This window comes from Melanostigma gelatinosum, assembly GCF_949748355.1.
Source record: "Melanostigma gelatinosum genome assembly, chromosome: 8".
In the NCBI taxonomy this organism is placed as follows: domain Eukaryota; kingdom Metazoa; phylum Chordata; class Actinopteri; order Perciformes; family Zoarcidae; genus Melanostigma; species Melanostigma gelatinosum.
Genome location: NC_136641.1, coordinates 24,949,894 through 24,970,970, shown reverse-complemented (window position 1 = coordinate 24,970,970; position 21,077 = coordinate 24,949,894). Strand labels below are relative to the sequence as shown.

The following is a 21,077-nucleotide window of genomic DNA, read 5'->3' as shown; positions in this document are numbered from 1 at the left end:
AAAGTTTCCATTGCATTCTGGCAGACAAGCTGTGCCCTACAGCCCTGAGCCCTCTGCCATCTGCTCCTGCGGATCTGACATCGCCAGAGATGCAAAAAACACATCACATTTATTTAGCCAGTCAGCTTGTGGCTGTTTGGAACTGAAGGAAGTGAGTTACCAATGCACAAATATCCGGCACAGTGATGGAGCTGAATCTTTTCCTCTTTTAAAAACAACAGAGCATGCACCTGTTCTCTGGAGCGGCTTTGGACGACTCACCTGAGAGGACTGGATGTCCTCCAGAGAGGGAGGAGACGGTGAGGACAGCAGGACCAGGAAGGGACGGCTGACGTCCAAGAGAGACGGGGAGAGTGTCAGGAAGAGAGGACATTCATCCTCTTCCCTCGTCACTGGTCCAGAAGATGAACATGTCAGCCAGGGTGGCATTTGGAAAGGGTCGCCTCAACCCCCAGCAGCTCTCCTTTGCTTTCCCCCAGACAGACTCCCTGAGGAAAGGCAGCCGGTCCGCAGGAGGAAAAAGGAGGATGTTCTCCTTTTCTCTCAGATGTCGGCTGGGCATCATCAGAGGGAGAACCAAAGGTAACGAGGAGGCTGAGTGGTCTTTAGAGGGATGCTGATGTGTGCTGGTGAGGTCTTTGATGTGCGATATGGAGACTTGAACGTTTTAACTGTCACCAATGTGTGCAGTTTTAGAAAAGAAGAGTTTTGTTGCTTTCACGTGATAACTTGTGTTTATCTGCGTGTGATTAATTCCTCCAAAATTTCATACATTACCTGAATTCATTTAAAAAGTTTGTGTGCAGCACGCTTGTTAAACTGATAGAAATCTGGACTTTTAATATAATAATAACTATAATCATAATCAAAATAACAACAATAATAATACGAATGTCAATAAATCAACTTTATTTATGTAGCACCTTTCATCAAATAAAATGCAGCTCAAAGGGCTTCAGAGAGAAACAAATCAATAACACAGGTATGATGACGGTTGATAATGTTGATAATAGTAAAAGCAATTTAAACAAATTTCAAAAATCATAAAAACAAGTATGAGAAATATAAAATAAATATAAAATACGAACAATGCTGTTAGAAAAAGGCTGAATTAATTAAAAGCAAGATCATAAAAGAGCCGGACCTTCCTTTATATCTCTTCTCTCAGCTGCAAGAATGCATGTTTTTATCATCATTTCATTTGAGAAGATTGTGTCTCATCCTCTGCTGAGAGGAAGTTTGTTTGTTTATTCATCGATTTATTTCTGACCGACCTTAAAGGTGAACACTGAAGCATGAGTGTGTGTGACACATCCTTATCCTCTGGCTCTGTTCTTTGTCACACACTGGTCCTGCTGGCCTGACGACTGAATTAGTCATTTGGCTTGTCAGACTTTTTCTTTATTGCAACTGCACCTGATCGCCACAAGGTGGCAGTGTGGCCAGTTTGATGGGAGGAGAAGGTCAAGATTCAGGCCCCTCCCGCTCAAAGCACCCCACGTTGTTTGTGTTTATTGGGAAAGTATGGCTATTGTCAGAAGGGGTTATTTTTAACAGTAATGTAGAGGAAACATTGGGAAGATATAGAAACCTGCACTAAATAGTGAACACAGTCACAGGCTATTCTCTTATTGAGAGTCACTTTTTCAAGATACAGCCGTACTTTGTTTCCTTTTTGTTTGAGCATTATAACCTCTATTTAGGTTACTGCAAAAATAAATAGAAGATTTCTGATCTAATCATTACATTATCACTCGCTCTTCATCGATAATGCTGGCATCTAGTCTCGAGGAAGTGCAAAAGAGTCGATCTTCATTTAATTAACCCGACGTTTGTCGCCGTGTTCCCGGTTTCTTTTATCAGTCCACCACACCGCTCTGCCTCTCTCGCTCTTTATTCTGCTGGAAATGAATTAGTCTCGCTCTGAAAGACTGCGGCGCTCGGTCACTTTGTAAATGAGGTATTAAGGACAAAAGTCTCTGAGGAAATGATCCACACCGGAGAGTATTGTGTCCACTGGAACCGCCGACTAATTAGCTCCGCGCAACGGCGGGTAGAAACGTGGAAAATGTTTGTTTGCAATGACTTCACACACCTGTGAAATAAGCAGCAGAATAGAAAGGTGTCATTTCACATTGTGACTTTCTGAATTGTTTTTGTGTGTTGTTGTTGTTTCTATTTCCTGCTTCCAAAGTCTCAGTGGTGAAAACAGTTTGTCCGCAGCGACCAAAACAAAGGAGGCCGACGAGGCCTCGGAGGGGCTGCCAGAGAAGCTGGTGGAGGGCATTTGTTGTTGTTGTTGTTGGTGGAGGTGGTGGGGGTCAGGAAGCGGCAGGCGTCGAGGCTTCTGCTCGAGTGGCAAATGGTCACGTGTGTGTTTGGGTGGAGGGGCCTCAGCGGGGCCCCGGATGAGCAGAGGGTCCCCTAAAGGGGGGAACATGAGATGTCGGGCTTTAAAGACAGATTCTAAATGTTCCTTCTTTTGTTTGCGTCTATTTCCTCGTCCCAGTCTGACGAGGAGTCGATTCTGTCGTCCCGGCCCTCGTGCACGACAACTGCACTTTTATGAATCACATATCCAACTGACACACATCTCAAACAGGCAGCTGCTCGCAGGAATTCCTCACTGTGTGCTCGTGTGTGTCTGAGAAACAGAGATGTAGATACAAGCTCTGGAGAAACACAAATGGGTGCAGTGTCTCTACGTGAGAAAGAAGAAAGTGACACAGTGCAGTCTGACGATGAATGTGCAGGTGGTGTTAATTGTGCCGAGAGTTGAGTGTGTGTGAGTGTGTGTGTGTGTGTGTGTGTGTGTGTGTGTGTGTGTGTGTGTGTGTGTGTGAATGTGAGTGGGTGGGTTTGAGGATGTGCATATGGAGGGGTGTTTGACTTCGTGGGAAAATGGATAAAGAGTGTGTGTGTGTGTGTGTGTGTGTGTGTGTGTGTGTGTGTGTGTGTGTGTGTGTGTGTGTGTGTGTGTGTGTGTGTGTGTGTGTGTGTGTGTGTGTGTGTGTGTGTGCTGGTGGGGGAGGGAGTGATGATCATGTGTGCCTGCCTCACTGAACCCCTCTGGCAGAGAGAGAGAGAGAGAGAGAGAGAGAGAGAGAGAGAGAGAGAGAGAGAGAGAGAGAGAGAGAGAGAACACACTCACTCGCTCTAGAGAGGAGGTTGTGCGTGAGCTCGTGTGAGTGTGAACAGAGGATGATAAACCCTCTGGAACGAAAAGGACAACCGATTAGTGAGAACAGCTCAAAAATGGAACCACGGCTGGACGGCAAGAAGAGGACATGAACCACTGCTGCTTTGGATTTTATAGTTTAAAAACAAGCTTGTTAGGTTCAGATATTTGAGGACTGAGACGAACCCTTGACATTTTGTGTGTGTGTGTGTGTGTGTGTGTGTCACCAAGTTTAAATAGAGAGCGGAACGAGAGACCGTCTGAGGGTCAGAATTTGCCATCTGGAGCTCAAGTCCTCACTTGGTTTTCCTTTTCTTCTAAACGGGGGACAAAGGTTAAGGAAATGTGTGCGCGAGGAGGGGATGAAGAAACGATGACGGTGTTCCATCTGAGCGGCTGAGACTCGTTGACCTCCACTCCTAGAGATCAGCGAGGTTACTGGGCGGCGCTGCCGGAGAACAAACTACAGCCATGCTGTGCGGTCTGAGGAGAGACACCAAGAACAGCATTGGTAAGAGCGCGCACGACGTGGAGTGGGGGGGTCGTCGTGCGTATTGGTTGTAGCGGAGGGATTATGTCACTTGGATCACCTGCTTCCTTTGCTAATCTGTAATCCATACGGATTTAACGCTGACTGTAGAATCATTGTGATGCAGGAAGTATTGGCTGTGATTGGCTGGGAGAGATTGTAAATGTCAGTGGACTTGGCCACCAGCTCTGCATGCCGCCCTGCCGTGTGTAATTGGGGCAGATATAGCAACGTAAACTGGGTCTGGCATTGCCCCCCCCCACCACGTTTATAAATAAAGTTTCACATCTGAAAATAGCGTTATGATTTCATTGTCACTGTGAGCGCCGCCCCCCTTATTTAACCTACATTCTCATTGGTTTAGGGGTGGCACACAGCGCCCTGTATTAAACCAGGAGTTCATTAACTCGCCACGTCTTGCGCCGGGTTATTATTGCAGTCGCTGCAGCGCTCCGAGCTCCTTCAGATGCGGCTCCTCGTGGAGAAACTCCTCCTCCAGCTGTTAACTGACCTCCTCTATGCCCGTTTGTGATGTGTCACTCACTTTGTTTGTGCCTCCTAGCTACTGGACAGGACATTCGTGCAGGGACATGTCTGTAAATTAGTGTGAAATATCATATTATGCACATGTAAGGTTCCTTATACATCGCCATGACATGCCAAGTCCAGTAAAGATGGTCCAGTGGTGGAGGTCTGACTAATGCAGCTGTGTGCACAAGGATTTTCTTCTTCTCTGCCGCTAGTATCCAGGGCCCGCCCAGAGGTTTAAGGTCAGAGGAGGTTAAGGTCAGAGGATCCATGCCTCTCAGCTGTCTGAAGGCCTCATCTTCAGATGTAGAAACTTGACGTGGACAGAGAGAAGGCGGTGCGCTTGATGCCCTCCGAGGACTCGGCTCTCAGTTCAGTCTTTACAAATCAGCACAGATAACAGGCTGAACTGGGGGAATGGGTGATGTCATTTGTCATGTCACATCGATAAAGTGTCAGCCCCGGGATGACGCCTCCTAAACGATGACAGGTCTAATTTCTGACCTCTATAGAGCACATGGAAGTAGATCCTTCTTTAGTTGTCTTTGATTGGTTTAGAGCACCCCCCCCCCCCAAAAAAAGAATACACGTGTGACTTAAGTTATGTTTAGTTTTACAGTTTTCTCCCTCCGATAATTAGTTGTTGTCTTAATTCTATCTGGTAGATTACTACATCTTAGTCAATCTGAACAGGAAGTATATTGTTTGCTGTGGGACGCAACTTACATGTACATTTTTGACAAATTGGCACCGTCAGAAGGATGATGAATTAGCTGTTAGCTGTTCCTGATTGCATGGTGCCCATTGGTGCACAAACAACGATCACTGAACTCCTGTGACACTGAAGAAAAGTAAAAAACTGCGACGATTCTCAGGCAAGTTCTGGTGTTGCAAGGAGCGTCTTTTACAAAGCTGTCTAAAGCGTTTATTTCGTTGTACATCGACGTCAATGACATCATCGCGAAGTGTCACTCACAATATATTTAAAAGTGTCTGCATCACGTCTGTGTGTTCAAAGTTGATGTTACAGAAGGAGTACTATTTTTGACTCCAATCGTCGGGTGCTTAAGACTGTAAACGTACCATAATGACTTGAAACACCAGCACCTGTCGATTTCTACCGACACATCTGACTCTTGCGCCGAACAGTTTTAAAGCTTCTGGTTCATAAATCATTTCTGAATAAGGGGTGTTAGAAAAATGCGGTTTTAGCAAGTCTCTGTACTGCAGTACAGTATCAAACCATGAACACTTAAGCTTGTGGTGCTTGCTTATGGCCCCTCCACTCTTTAAAAAAAGAGACCACTTTAAGTTTGCGATATGATGTTCAATCACTGTGCCGGACTGATAAAAAGGTAATCCAGTGGACGGGATTAGAGAAGTGCCAAGTCCGTTTCCCTGTGACTGCTGACATGCTTGTATGGCTGCATTCAGGTTCAGAGGGCCGAGCAGTGGATCTGCTAATCTGAGGCCCATGCCTGTGCTCTGTCAGCAGTAAGAAAAATAAAAAATAAAATAAAACGTCGGTTTCCCCGCAGAGCAGATTGAACATTTCTCGGCTTATTTTGTAGCAGCTGCTGTAAATGACATGAAAATGATGATTTTCTCTCTGTGCCTCGAACAGTCCATTAACCGCATGCTGTTCCTTCAGGAAAATGCTCATGCTTTAGCAGCTGCATACATCAAGCTCGTCCTGCAAATGTATTCCAGTGTTAACTGAATGGCTTTCAAGGGTCTCTGCTGCAGACAGAGAGGTGCTTAAACAGGATGATGGAAACAAAGTGGGAAGACCTTCCAGGGTGTTCAGGCTGAGCACTTTGATTCAGTTTCGGTTCAGGCAGCAACCTCCGGTTTTGCCAAGTGAAGCAGATGCTTCATGTGTTAAAGCTGCATTCTCTCTAGTGTCCACCAGGGGGCGACTCCTCTGGTTGTATAGAAGTCTATAGAAAATGACTCTACTTCTCTCTTGATTTATTACCTCAGTAAACATTGTAAACATGAGTTTATGTCTCAATCTCTAGTTTCAAGTCTTCTTCAATACAGCATGATGTTCATTTAGTACATTATGGTCCATTTAGAGTCAAACAGACCATAAAGCAGGGGATGCTTTAGGGGCGGGGCTACACAGTGATTGACAGGTCTCTACCAGAGACGTATACGGCGTCACTACCTCACTTCTCCGCATTCCAAATATGGTCACTTCTGTTCATCGGTTGCAAAAAAACAGAGATAGCGACAGCCGTATTCCAAGATGGCGAAATCGTCGAACTCGAGGCTTCAAAACATCAGTCCACAAACCAACGGGTGACGTCACAATAACTACGTCCACTTCTTATATACAGTAGATGGTTGTAACGTTACTAAGCGTAGAGCGCCAGAGTGAAACCCTTTACACTTCAGGGCCGTGACGAATAAACCACACAAACATGTGAAATACTCGTCTGCGAATATGTCTTGTGCTTTTATTATGAAAACGGAAGGAATAGATCCGGCGTGCACGAATAAAGTTTGCTGTTTTGGTTTGGACTACAGAGCGCTTTTTCTCTGTACTTTGTTCAGCTTACTTTCTGTAACAAGTGCAGCATTAAAGCATGGTGGAATTAGAAAGCTACTTAACTAGCCTGCTTTCCAACAGTTAGCTCGCTAGCTAGCTAGCTAGCTAGCAGCGGCAGCGCTGGGACTAACGTTCGCTCCGTCCCACTCCCTGCCGCTCCATGAAATTTGATTTGTGCCTATTTAATAGTTTAATACTTCTCAATTTGTATTGACCAATCATGAAATCCAACAGATTTCTTGCTTTTCTTTCCCTCACAGTTGGTTTAAGTTGTTTTAATCCTGCAGTGTGTGTTGGTGTTACTGCTGGAGTTCGCTGCTCCGCTAACATTAGTCACTCGGTGACGTAAGTGACGCGAAAACCACAAATGTCTTATCTGAGCGACTCATTCAAACATGAGTCAGGAAAAAGAGTCGAACCGCTACCTCTCATTACCCAGGGTGCAGTTCAAAGCGCTAACATGTGTGCAGCTGTCACGATGCGCTGTCAAAGTGGACGGTCGTGTTAATTTCATCGTAACAGCACCTTTACCTCCCTGCCGTCTCCTCAGATGAAGGGCCGTACTTGAAGGGGGGCAAGGAGTCCGGGGCAGCTGACCAATCACATTCGTCCTGCAGGCGCAGCTTCTCAGGTACAAACCCAGTCGAACCTGACATCCACTTCTCTTTCTCTTGTCTGCGTCATGCAGTCTTTGACTGAGATCTTTTGTCTGCGTGCATTGTCTGTTTTGTTTGATGTTGCGCTGTTTTGAATGCTGAGATAAGGTGACAATAAAAACTGCTTGTGTTGCATGCCTGTCATTTGCACTAAACCGCACTTTGTAGACTTCTTGTATTTAACAGCACAGCAGAACGTGGACCACAAGACAGAATGAGTCCCCCCCTGTAACTATAGAGCCACATATCCGTCAGAGTCAAGAAACTCAATATAATTCCCTTCATGACCTGATAATCCTGCAGTTCAATGAGTGCCTCTTTTTTATAATTATGCATTGAATTTCTTTCCTTTATCAGTATTAAAGTGCTATTAATAAAACTGACTCGGCCCTCCTCCTCCTCCTCCTCGTCCCCCTGAATCCGTCACAAAGATTCACTCAGATCGAGAGATTTGAAGGAACCAGGACAGGACAGGGAATGTGAGGAAATGAAGTGTGTGGCCGTGTGTCAGAGGGCATTCATGTGAGAGATGCAGGAGAGGAAGATTGAGTCGCCTCTCAGACGAGGTGAGTCTGTCAAGCGGACGCTAATGCCGGCTGTGGATCTGTGCCCGTGTCTGTCAGCAGAGGAGCAGCGAGGAGTGACCACGGTGGACCTGATGAAAAGGGAAGGCAGCAGCCTCGGCCTCACCATCTCCGGAGGCTCCGACAAGGACGGAAAGCCCCGGGTATCGAACCTACGGCCAGGTGGGCTGGCGACCAGGTGAGATCCTTGCTCTTGTGATGCGGTTTAGGATGAGGATTTTGCACTAAAGTTCTCTATGAAATGAGAAAATAATTTTCACTTCAAGGGTCACAACGAAATTCAAAAGGATTGAATTCACGATGTGTTCTTTTCACATCGACTATTTGTTTACTTCACTAGCAGAAAACATGCTATTTCTTGATGAATGCAGTTATCGAGACACGAAACCTGAAACCTGTATCGTGATAGAAGACTTTGGCCACATCGCCCTAAACTTCACATTAATATCTAACAGGATACAGCGATGACGTGACGGCATTTTAGACGGACGTGTATATAAACAGCAGCGTGAGTGGCTGGTGAAGGGGAACAACCGTGAGACGGCAATTCTCGTTTATTGCCAGTTCAGTGAAGTAAAAGAAATGTTGATAAAGCATTAAAATAAAAAAGTACACAATAACATAAAATGAACACGACATCAACACAACAATAGTTCACTGTATTCTGGTAATATTGGCGGGGGGGGGGCGAGCATCATGAGAACATCATTTTAATTAATTAGCCCTCCACTAGGCGTGTTGACTCAGAGCGTCACATGTGAGACGGCATGTACAATCATCTGTGTCAGTGTTTGAAGAGGCTCTCAGCCACCCACCCACTGTTAGCCGACATACTGACTCACAGATTATTACCGGTAGTGCCGTTCGGACACAAATGAACGACTTGTCAGTTCTATTTCTGTCTCTTTCAGACAGTCGTGTCTGTGTTGTTGGTGTCGTTGTGGTCCAACTGTAGGAAAAACAGGTAGATTCCAGTGCGTTTAGAGGGAAACGTGAGAATTAGAGGCAATAAATGAGCTAAAAGTTGCTAAAGAGCTCCACAGAGTCACGACACGGATGTTTTTAGACAAATCACAAAACCCAAGTGACAGTCAGTGAAGCCGGAGCTTTTTAGGGGACAGGCAGTAAACCGGCCTTCATCTCAACTGCCTTCCTGTCTGTGACTTTTCCACAGGAGTGACCAGCTGAACGTAGGAGACTACATCAAGTCGGTGAATGGCATCAACCTTTCGAAGCTTCGCCACGATGAGATCATCAGCCTGCTGAAGAACATCGGGGAGCGAGTGGTGCTGGAGGTGGAGTACGAGCTGCCTCCGTTCGGTAGGTGAAGTTCTGCGAGGCAAATGTTCGAACCAACAAACGGTCGGATGTTTGGAGGCTGAAACTAAATGCCTTTTGTGTTTTCAAATGCAGAAAGAGAGGAAATGGGTTCGTGAAGTAGTGTTTTAGTTGTGGTAGCTTAGTAGTCTCGATGTCGAGGTTAAAACTGCACCAAATTCTGTGGAAAAGTTCAAATTCTTTAAACATCCAAGTTACATGAAACAGTTTTTTAGCATTTAGGCCCACTGAGAGTCAGTTTCTGTTCCTGTGTCCCGTGGGTTTCACCAGGGCACCTTCAGGAGACTAGCGGAAGGTCCGGAGCATAAACTGTATGTAAGAAGTGGGCGGAGTCGTCGTGACGTCGTCCATACATTTGTGCACTGCCGTTATGAAGGCACTTGTTCGGCATTCTGGCCGTCGCCATCTTGTTTTTTTACAACCAGTGAGCGGAGGTGACCATATTTGGACTGTGGAGGTGTGACGTAGAGATGCCGTATATGGCTCTAGTAGAGACCTGTCAATCACCATGTAGCCCCGCCCTAAAGCATCCCCTGCTTTATGGTCTGTGTGATTCTAAATGGACCATAATGTACTAAATGAACATCATGCTGTATTGAAGAAGACTTGAAACTAGAGATTGAGACCATAAACTCAGAAGTAGAGTCATTTTCTCATAGACTTCTATACAACCAGAGGAGTCGCCCCCTGGTGGACATTAGAGAGAATGCAGGCTTAAGACATGAAGCTTTGGCTTCATTCTTTAAACCAGAGGTTTCCGCCTGGTCCTGAGTCGATTAACTCCAATGGGAGAACGTGAACACAGATTATAACCAATTCTGTCGCTCCACAGTCACCAAAGTAAATATTGGACCCTTTTTTCAGACACATATCTTCCGAACATTCTGACACTGAAATGGATATTTTTTTAAACACAAATCAGGAGCAATTTAACTTTGTTCGAGGACTTTTCTCTGTCTCAGCAACACACCCTCACGAGATCTGGCAATAGCGTTGGTGAACGCTCCAGCTAACTAATGTTCTTCAGGCTAAATAAGGCTGTTAGCTGAGTAAATATGATAGCAAGATCAAATATGAACACATTATGCAAATTTCAAAGATTTGTTGAAGCTAATAATGATTCATCTTTGTCACAGAGCATATTTTGGTTCCCTAGACTCCAATCAATAAGCAAGTTCATCTCAAGACGTCTTTCGACCTGCAAAGCACCAGATCGATACTTATTGGGTTTCTTGGTCACTTTGGCTTTTCACTGCTCTTGAATCATTTGCATGTGTCAAACACATGGAATTAATTTCCCCACTGAGATTAATTTAACATATTTCCACGATGCTTCATTAATTGTCACGATTCAGCCCTCTTACAGATGACACTATAATCAAAATGTTGTAAAAAGCTTTCTACATTGCTAATAATAATTTTCTGAATCTGTCCTTTCTCAGTCCAGAACCCCTCAGGACTCTTAACCAAAACTATAGAGGTGTGTTTACACAAGGAGGGAAACAGCTTTGGATTTGTCATGAGAGGTAGGTGGGCGGGATGTTTCTGTGTAAATCCTTCAGTGAACATAATGAGCTTTTTGGGGTTTCTTTGCACTGATTTATGTTTTGTTTGTATTTAGGAGGCTTCCACGAGGACTGGCGGAGGTCTCGTCCTCTGGTGGTCACGTACGTCCGGCCCGGAGGTCCCGCTGACAGGTGAGGGCACGAAGGATGAGTTGGTGTTTCTGTTTGTAAGTGCTGCTCTGTGTGGCTTGTATGCATTGTTATGTCTCGATCATGCATGAATGAGCCTTTTCAAACGATTGCATGTGTGCGTGCATGCATGTTTCTCTAAATATTTAGATGTATGGACTAATGCACATGTGTTTTACCAATTGCAATGAACGTATTCAACAGTGAATCGCGTGGAATTATATTATTAACGATTGGGCTTCTAAATCCGTGGTATGTTTCCGTGCATATTATTTATTTTGCATCAGCCTTCGCTCAGGCCGACGCACGAAATTGAGGCTGTGACACATATATTTTATCTTCAAAGCAGAAAAGGGCACCGCTCATCCTGCGGCTAATGCAACATTGCACTTTTCCCCATGAAAAAAATTAAGAATTAAAAATAAAACGAGAGCACCGAAACACTGAAGCAAAGATAATTCACCATCAAAGACTTTTACGGCCGCTTATCTCGTTTATCCTTCGTCTCACCTGGGAGGGAACGCTCGTGTGGAACTGCTTAATGATTTACTGTGACTGGTGTTTGAACGTCTGGTAGGAGCATCATGTGCCGGATGCTTGATATATTTTGTTCCCTGTCTTTCTCCTCCTGTGCTCCTCCAGAGAGGGCACGTTGAATGCCGGAGACCGAGTGTTGAGCGTGGACGGGATGCCTTTAAACCGGGAGAAGCACGCTGACGCTTTGACCATGCTGATGCAGAGCAGCCAGGAAGCGCTGTTCCTGATCGAGTATGACGTCTCTGTCATGGGTGAGCACACACACACACACACACACACACATATGTGGAGGCTTGGTAGGGCAGCGTTGCTCTGAGGGTAAATAATGTGGCCGTTTGGCTGCGTGGATGTGAGGGTTTGTCTGTGCTGGAGTCACTCTGGCCCAAGAGCACACTTCAACAGGGAAAGGGTAGATGGGTAATATTCTGTGTTTTATTACAGTGTGTGGATCTCTCTCTGCTCCTGAATCATGGCAGGTTAAAAAAACAACAACACTGGTAAATATCAGTAAACAGTCGGGCTGCACATAACGATTCGTTTTTTGTCAATGAATCTAAAGATTATTTTAGTCGATTAATCTAGGAACTAATTTATTTATTGTTCGAAATATTTTTACATTTTTTATTTCCTAAACAATAAATGTATCCAAAATAAAAATCCAAACTTGTTTGATTTAATATTTTAATATTTTAATATTTTATTCAATAATTTTCTCTTAAAAACAAACAAATGTAACAAGATGATAGACCCTGATCTGAAAACTACTGGACCTCAAATTCAGAAGGATTGTGTGACACGAAGACATTCATTTCATCACTTTATCTTGCAACCCTTTCCAAAAATACTCGATTTAAAAACTTTAAATGTTGATGACATGGATTTATTTCACTGGAACAATATGCAGCTCAGATAATCAAATGTATTTTTGCATCAGTGTGGGGCAAGGGGAAATAAGTGCAATGATTCATAGACTGCAACAGCAGAATGTAATGTTCGTGTCAGCCAATTTCACACTCACAGTCTACACGGCCGGGGAAGTAAACAACAACGAATAACAACGTTAGCTGACGCATGGTGTAACACAGGAGTAGCGAACATCAGGCAGCTTAACCAATGGCACACTAAGAGGTGTGCAATACAGAGTTTTGGGGAAATGTTGAAGTGCCCTCTCGTCTACATGCCAAATGACCCGTTTCACAGCCAGTTATTTAAGGTAGCATGATAGATTTTTTGAGATCTCTATATGACCTACATCAGTAAACAAGACCATCAGCGAGAATATTGTCTATTTCGTTCTTCTTAATGCTCGTCATCGGTGCCACCGGGCCAGATTCAGGTAAAATCAGATCAAATGAAGGTTCACCAGGAACTCCTTCAGCTCAGACGCCATCATGGACAAACCCGGATCTTTGCTGCTGCCTTCAACATGCAGTCGGAGCTCCGGAGGGAGGAGGAGAGCTCAGCTATACCGGCAGCAGCAACGTCTCCTCCTCCTCCTCCTCCTCCTCCTCAAGCAGAGCTTCTCCTCTCTGGGAGCCGACACCACGCTGCTGGAGACCCAGGCCGTATTGCTGGACTCGCTGGAGGGAAGGGAGGCACGGGAGAACAGAACCAGGACTGAGAGGGGCAGACTGTCAGACCCTGCTGCAGTAAAATGAGAGGTTTTCTAAAGAGTCCGGTGCTTCAAAACACTACCACTTTTGTCCACAGGGACCGCCACAATCAACACAAAATGAAAGTGCCTTGCAGTAGCTTTAATGTTAATAATGTTGACATGGCATACTGATTAATAAAATCATTTAAAAAAGATGCCGACCCCTGGTGTGACGTACGTTACCATCACAGCAGCGGTGCAGAAATGACTTTTAACGAGTAAAAAGTCTGTTTTAAGTGACGACTATAAACAGCACATTTGGTCATACAGGTGTGTTCGGTTTCTTTTGTTAATTTTGACGGATTTTATTCGAATGTTGTGAAAAAGGAATAACTACCAACGCAGACCCGTCTGCCTGTGAGTGTACAGAGTGAATCCAATCTGTTTTTGAGCTGAAAAGCCTCCTCACTATTCGGTCAGAAAGTAGTAAAACATGCCCACTGAAGACAGGAACTCACTCCAGATTATAACCTCCATTTGGTCGCAGTGACTGATTCTCCATAAGATCACAAACTCTGCTTTTTGCAAACTAGGGCAGGTCACCGAGGACGTTTGACACACATTATCTCTCTGTATGTGGGAGTTTTGGGATCCAGACCTCCTGCCTACGGACTGAACCTGTCAGAGGGTTCACAATAACAAGATGTGATAAGAATACAAACACCATATTTTCAGTTCAAGCTTAAGTTTTGCTTAATTGCTTAACCCCGTTCTGTGTAACACTGCGGCAATTCATAAAAAAACGCAAAGAGAAATCATCACATCATTTTGTACTTTAGGGCGGGGCTTACTGTGATTGACAGGTCGTTAACAGCGTTGTCCGGTCTGAGAGTTGTCCGTGTCCTCGTCTTATAACTTTAACCCTTTTTACAGTGTGTTTTCACTTCATGGAAGTTAATTGTAACATTTTTGGTCGCCTAAAAAATGTCTCATTCAACGTTCGGTTGTACTTAGCTCCGCCCTCTCGTGTCAGTATGCTTAAAACCAGCACATTATATTTATAATATTCTTTTATGTCTTCTTTTCTGTATGAGGGTCCTGTTCTCTCTCATGTGATTGTCCCGGCCATATTGATTAATTGTGATACCCCACCTGTGGCGTAAATGTCTTTGAGAAATGATGGAGTTGCACCTCTAAACTACATGTTTCATCAGGATGAGGATGAACTCAATTTGATGACTCGTGGCATTATAAAAAATATGAATGCCAATACAAATCATTTGTGTTTGAAAGGTTGTGAAGATTGGGTGCAATGTATATTTATACATTGTGTTCTTGGCTTTAGATGCGTTAGATGGAATCGTGCAGCATGTGTGTATTATCTGTTTCAGACGCAGTGCAACAAGCCTCGGGCCCTCTGCTGGTGGAGATAGTGAAAGGCCCCTCAGCCAGCCTGGGGATCGGCCTCACCACGACAATATACAGGAGCAAACAAGTTATTATTATTGACAAGATAAAGGCAGCCAGCGTGGTGGAAAGGTGAAACCAAACCTCTTAACAGTATACCGCTGCACACACATCAAATGAAAGCTTTCCTCACACAACCTGTCTCACTCTCTGTCTCACTCTCTCCCAGATGTGGAGCGCTGCACGCAGGCGACATCCTTCTGTCGATAGACGGGACCAGCGCAGAGCACTGCTCTCTGATGGAGGCCACGCAGCTACTCGCCAGCACTTGTGACGTTGTAAAGCTGGAGATTCTCCCGGCCAGTCAGGGCAGACTTCCTGTCAGGCCGCAAGACACAGGTACGTCCTGGAGGTGACGCAGCGTAAATAAAACGGTGCGAGGTACTGCAGCAGAACGAGACGTCAGAAAGAGACAAATACCACTCGGGATCATTTAGGGCGGCAACGGAAAAAACAATCCGAATTTTTGATTGTGAAAATGGTGGAATAAGCCCAAGACACGTTTCCAGACACCAAGCCATCAAACTCAAGTAGAATCAGTGGTTTCTAACCTTTCGGCCTGTTATCCCTTTACACAAGACATCTATGAGCTGTTTAATTTCCACCAAAGAGACATTTCTCTCACGAGTGTTACATCAACAAAAGTAACTTGTAAGGGTCGACTCTATCTCAAAAAATTGGCCTTACAAGATCAGGGTTGATTTGAACCAATCGTTGTCGTTTTGAGCCATTTTCAACCCAAAATGACAGATTCTTTAAATCAATTTGTTAAGAAATGTCAATATGAACACCAGCATTGATGTGTTTCATCACAGTAAGTGTGCAGTTACCCTTTTAGTAGAGTTTGATTGAATTAGGATATTGTATACAGGACCTTTAAGTGTAATTAAGTACTTTTAGGGATCTGAGTACTGCGTACACCACTGTATGTAGGATACGATTGAATTATGTGTATAGTGGTCAAGGTTTTCACTGTTAAAATATAAATTATACAGTGCTGTGTGTCATACAAAACATTTTGTACACGCTGGAGTGCAAATATGCAAATGTGCAGGGGAATGCAAATGATTCAGGTGTGGACAATGTTGACTGTAATAGTCTCAACATCATTTAATTACGTCTGTGTGCACATTGTGGAGGCGAGACACAGTTAACAGGCTGGAGGCGTCTTTGTCCTACTATGAATCGGCCTGTGTGTGTGTGTGTGTGTGTGTGTGTGTGTGTGTGTGCGTGCGCTAGCTGCCGGCCACAGTCCATGTGCCTTTGGGAACGCACTCGGTTGGTAGCAACAAGCCACACATACTCACGTTCTCTGTCAGAGATCATGTTCTGCAGACTTATTTCTGGGTCAGCAGCTGCAGGGGCTCCTTAACATGTGAGCATGGGAAGAATCAAACAGCGTGACAACGGGAATAACATGTCGTCGATTCCTCTCTGAATTCTTCTTTATCCTTTTGTCAGATCCCGTCGGCAGCGTTTCCCTTTTTATTTTCCATCTCTCTTTTTTGTCCTTATTTACTGGTTTAATTTTACATTCACTTCTCTGAAGAGGGCATCTACAATGAATCTTTTCCACGACTGCTCTGTGAAAGACTTGACCTGCATGTTCCACCTGCTGACCACCGAGAAGTGCAGCACAGTAACATCTTCTCAGGCGTGAGGTCTCGTCTTCTGAAATTTCTGTTCAATACCGACTCCCTCCTTGAGTGAGGCGCCATGACGTTATGATAATGTGATATTTGCACAGCTCCTTTTTCCTCCCCCAGGATAAGGCATGATTATAAGATGCAATTTGTCTAATCTCCTCTGGGGATTTAATAAGACTGATATGGCCACCAAAGAGATTAGGGAGTTAATGTTTCTTTCCGCCATGCAGCGTCGATCAAAAACACCATTTTCCTGGAGAGCCTCCCCGAGGTGAGCTAAACGTAAGCCGGCAGAGCCAAAGCTTCACAGGTTTGATTGAGTCCGATAGAAACCTGTTCTCCGCGGGGTTCTTTCCTGCTTGTATTCTGATTACATGCGGTTGGATTTAACCATGTTCCCATGAATATGGCAAACGTCTTAGTCCTCCCTGCAGCCCATCCGTATTCCCAGCAAATCCTCCATCCATGTGAGCAAGTCGTTGGGAGATTAAACGCCTGCAAATGAAGCAGCAAGGATTACTGTCACATGTAACGCTCTCTGACAATTTTAGCTGCATGAATCTGGAAAAGGGAAGTTAATTATGTGAGGTAGGTGACATACAGGAGGTCAGTTGTTTCCCTTTTGAGTGCTGCAGAGGCACCGTTTGACGGAGCGCTCACGTGTCGACATGCGGGATAAGATGCCTTTCAGGATTAACACTCTGTGCTTTTCCATTTTGTACAAAGTGGGAAAAATTAAATACATATATTTATTTAACCACGTGAATATGAATCTCACAGGATTAAATTAAAACACATTGAGACCAAACTCTCTGCCAATCAAGTGCAGAAACACATCTGCATGATCAGCAATCAAGCTTTCAGCTGCGCCCAATCAAGCCACGTGCCTTCGAGCAGCCGGTGTCACTTCCTGCTGAACACAACGACGCCGTGCCCAGCGGACAGCTTACTCACGCTCTCCTCCAGCCTACTGGCTCTTTTGAAAATTAACTTGTGAAGATGATCTCCAGTTTGCACTTAGCTTTTTGGAAGCTTGCCAGTAAAAGTAAGATGTTTGTTTTTTTAAGACCACAACATCCCATTCAGCGATGTGTGTCGAACTGATTCTCATGTGCATTAAACTGCAGGGTTTAATCTCGCGTACCGTGACGAAAAAACATTAAATATCAATTACTCCGCTCTGAAATCATCCTCCAGGCGCTGTGCGGTTGGTGGTACACATTTAGACGTGGGAATGAAAGCGTGATTTCATGGGTAGCATTTTAACAAATGTGCAAACGGGAGTAGATCTGGTCGACTTAATGGATGTTTGCCTCCGTGTCCCTGCAGTAAAAGTGCAGAAGAGCAACCATCATCACTGGGACCAAAGCGGCAACTACTGCCATCTCCCACATGCCAGCCACGGCAAGACATGGAGCAGCCCGAGCCACCCACACAACCAGCAGGACCACTGCAAATGTAAGCTATCACTTGTGACAGCACCGCCATGGCAGGAAGGACTTTCTCTTCAGCACATTTGTTAAATCCTTTTTCTCCAAGAGGCTTACTCCACCACGGTTCTTTCCTTTCTGTTGCATGTTCCCCTCGAGCAGCATCCTGCTGTGAACGAAGAAAAGGAAAACTAAAACGTGTCGTGCCGTTGTCTCCTTTCAGCTCTGGTGAGCGGTGGCTTCTCCCCTTCCTCCACAGCCACCTCCGGCTTCAGCAGCCAGGGGAGCAACACGCTGCCCTGCCCCATCCCTCCTCCGGTCGCCCCCACCAGCCCCCGCGGCTCCACGGGCAAGAGGAGGAACAGGAAGAAGGACCACAAGAGCTCACGTATGACGAGCAGTCTGCCCCTCTTTTAAAAAAACGAATTACTTCGACCAATTTTCTACCACATTGACCATTTAATTTGATTATTTTGTCCTCCATTTATATGAGCGAGGGTAGGCTGAATGACACACTGTATTTATTGCTAGACTGCATAACTTTTAGCTAGAAGTACCAAATAATAAACTGGCAGCTAAGACTATGTTGATACAATTAGTGCCTTTAACTTGTGACAGTTTCCCCCAAAATCAATCAATTTTATCAGGTATAAAAATGAAAATATTGATTTTCACAACTGAACCTTTCATATCAAACAGTAACGACAAGGTGTTTGGAATATGGAGATGTCTGGAGAGATATGTTCAGTGCTGATAACATCACAAAGAAATCCTTCACCTCCATTATATTAAAAGGGACAGTTCACCCCAAAATCAAAAACGTATATTCTTCCTCTCACCTGTATTGCTATATATATATATATATATATATATTTTTTTATCACTCTAGATTGTTTTGGAGATATCTGCAGTCGAGATGACTGACTTCTTTCCAATATTATGGGACTCTATGGCTCCCAGCTTGTGGCACAAACATCCACCTGAACTCGGGGATGAACTGATTAGATTTTGGACCCCGTTCACACTTTGAGTGAATTTCTTCAAATTCGCGAGTTGTGGTTTAGTGGTCAAAGATCATTGTGAACACGTTTTGGGCCATAACTCAAGAACTCAAATGCTAATTATGACAATTTCACGCAACGGTCTTAACAGGATAGTGATGACATTTTGGACAGATGGTGTGAACTGTAACTTGACCGGTTGGAGGAGGCGTACAACCGTGAGGCGGTAATTCTAGTTGTTTCATTTTCTAAATCATGTTTTAGTTTTTTTGCACTGCAGGAAATATAATCAAACGAATGCTGATTTATGCATTTTAGCCTCAGCTGTAAAACATGACTGACGTAAACTCTGAGAAGTGACTCATTGTCGTCTCTGTGGGTGCATGTCTCTTCCGCTTACCCTCCTCCACTTTTTTTTTTTCCCTCTCTTGCTCCATTTATCTGCCACCTCTCCACTGATATCTCTTCCCTGATGTGTCCTCTCTCAGTATCTCTGGCGTCCAGCTCTGTCGGCCCAGGGGGGCATGTTTTTCATGTGGAAACGAGCGACGTCTTCCTGAGGGGGGATCCGCTCACAGGCTTTGGGATCCAGCTGCAGGGGGGTGTCTTTGCCACAGAAACCCTGTCTGCTCCCCCGGTCATCCGCTTTATTGAGCCCGACAGCCCATCTGAGAGGTAACGCACTGAGACACCTCACGGGTAAACGAGTATCGTATACATTCTTGCAGAATGTAAAGAGTTCTGACTCATGTATCCGACTCACACGTGCTCCTCTGCAGGCTGTACTCTCCGGGGTCAGCTATCCAATAATGAGGCTCGTAGTGCGTGAAAAAAGTACCGGTTTATTCCATGAAAACAAAATGAAACAAATGTATCCGTATGCAATAATCAACTATCAAATGCTGACCGTCTGCTGGCAATAACGAAAGTAAACTCTACCATCTGTCATCAGAAAGAATGTTGCTCCATTTCGACTTAACTTGCAGTAAAAACCCACTTAAAGGAGTCGCCCCACAATCATTTTTGAACATCACCAATTATCTTAATTATGTTGTACATTTTATAGGGCATAACACACTTTAGTAAATAAACTGTAAACAATAGTCACGCGAGGACGTTCCATCACCGCGGTGCATGGCGCCATTGTTATGGCCATAACTTCTGGACACAGGGAGAAACCGCCCCCCCATCCCATGCAGCCAAGTCCTCTCAATCGGCTCCAAAACACAACAGCAGAATAAAGTAAAAATCAAATGGATTTATTATCCAAGAAGCATAAAAACAGATACAGACAGTTACAACCCGAATCACACCACTAATAACAAAACAAAAAAACAAAAATATATATATATATATATATATATATATTATATAAAATGAAATGAAATGTGAGATCCAATCCGAGCCACCCAGGAGGCTGGTCTGCCTCCAGCAGAAGATCTGAAATCCCCCAGAGCTTCAAACCCTTTGTCCCTCAGAGTTACATTCCTCAGCTCAGTGATTGGCTGAAGTCCAACAAGCCCCTCTGGGCCGATGCCCCATTGTCCTAAACCTCACACCTCTAGCAGCCACTTTCACACGACCCCCACTCCGGCACATTCCTCAAACCCCCTCTCACAGACACTTAATGCATGAAATGACCAGACTCCTACAAGTAAATATACTGTATCACATTATATCCATAATTAGGAGCTTTAAAACTTAAATTCCTCACACCATACACATAATTGCTGAAAATATCTGTGTGCATTTTTTCCATTCCCTCCTAATAATAATCTAAACTGTTAAAAGACACCATGAAATGGCACTTCAAGACCAGGAGAGGACGAGGAGCGCTGGCACTCCGGCCATAAATGCCCAAGATGCTTTAAATTCCATTTGAAATATTGGAAAATATGAGCTAAAACTTTGCAGTGACAGCTAGCTAGACATATCTGACCGTTTTGTTTATTTCTCCTCAAAAGTCATCTCTTGAATATATAAAACACTATCAGCTCTTTGATCGGTTTCTGCAGATTAATCCGCTGTTTCCTGCTTCAAACTGTCGTTGGCACATTTTTAAAGGCTGATATAATATCTGTCTCCTTCTAGTTGGCACCCCCGCGTTGTTGTGAGGGGTCACAAGCCAAAAGAACGTCGATGCTTGCCAGCCCTCTGCATGTAACGGTTTGTTTGCTCAGCTTAAATGTCAAGCGGTCAACAGAGCAGTACGTTGTCCCTAGTGTAGTAGATTTATTACACATCATACATATTGATGCAGCCAGTGTTTTTTTTAATAAATAGTGGAAACCCCCGTTATTGGTGCGTAGTATTGATCAAGACTGCATGTTGCAGACCTAAT

The 21,077-nt window shown here is 44.4% G+C and overlaps 1 protein-coding gene across 1 annotated transcript in view; it reads left to right on the top strand.

Moving 5' to 3' along the window:
• The first annotated feature begins 3,607 nt into the window (after positions 1 to 3,607).
• The window catches only part of LOC306781564 (glutamate receptor-interacting protein 2-like), a 28,393-nt gene continuing 10,923 nt past the window's right edge, over positions 3,608 to 21,077 (top strand). Inside the window, exons 1-12 of the mRNA XM_079274465.1 lie at positions 3,608 to 3,689; positions 7,340 to 7,420; positions 8,072 to 8,207; positions 9,204 to 9,349; positions 10,810 to 10,893; positions 10,989 to 11,064; positions 11,704 to 11,849; positions 14,584 to 14,731; positions 14,829 to 14,998; positions 17,635 to 17,763; positions 17,959 to 18,123; positions 19,225 to 19,411. Coding sequence (XP_079130591.1) covers positions 3,650 to 3,689; positions 7,340 to 7,420; positions 8,072 to 8,207; positions 9,204 to 9,349; positions 10,810 to 10,893; positions 10,989 to 11,064; positions 11,704 to 11,849; positions 14,584 to 14,731; positions 14,829 to 14,998; positions 17,635 to 17,763; positions 17,959 to 18,123; positions 19,225 to 19,411 — 1,508 coding nt within the window. The 5' untranslated portion in view covers positions 3,608 to 3,649. The remainder of the gene's footprint in view (positions 3,690 to 7,339; positions 7,421 to 8,071; positions 8,208 to 9,203; positions 9,350 to 10,809; positions 10,894 to 10,988; positions 11,065 to 11,703; positions 11,850 to 14,583; positions 14,732 to 14,828; positions 14,999 to 17,634; positions 17,764 to 17,958; positions 18,124 to 19,224; positions 19,412 to 21,077) is intronic.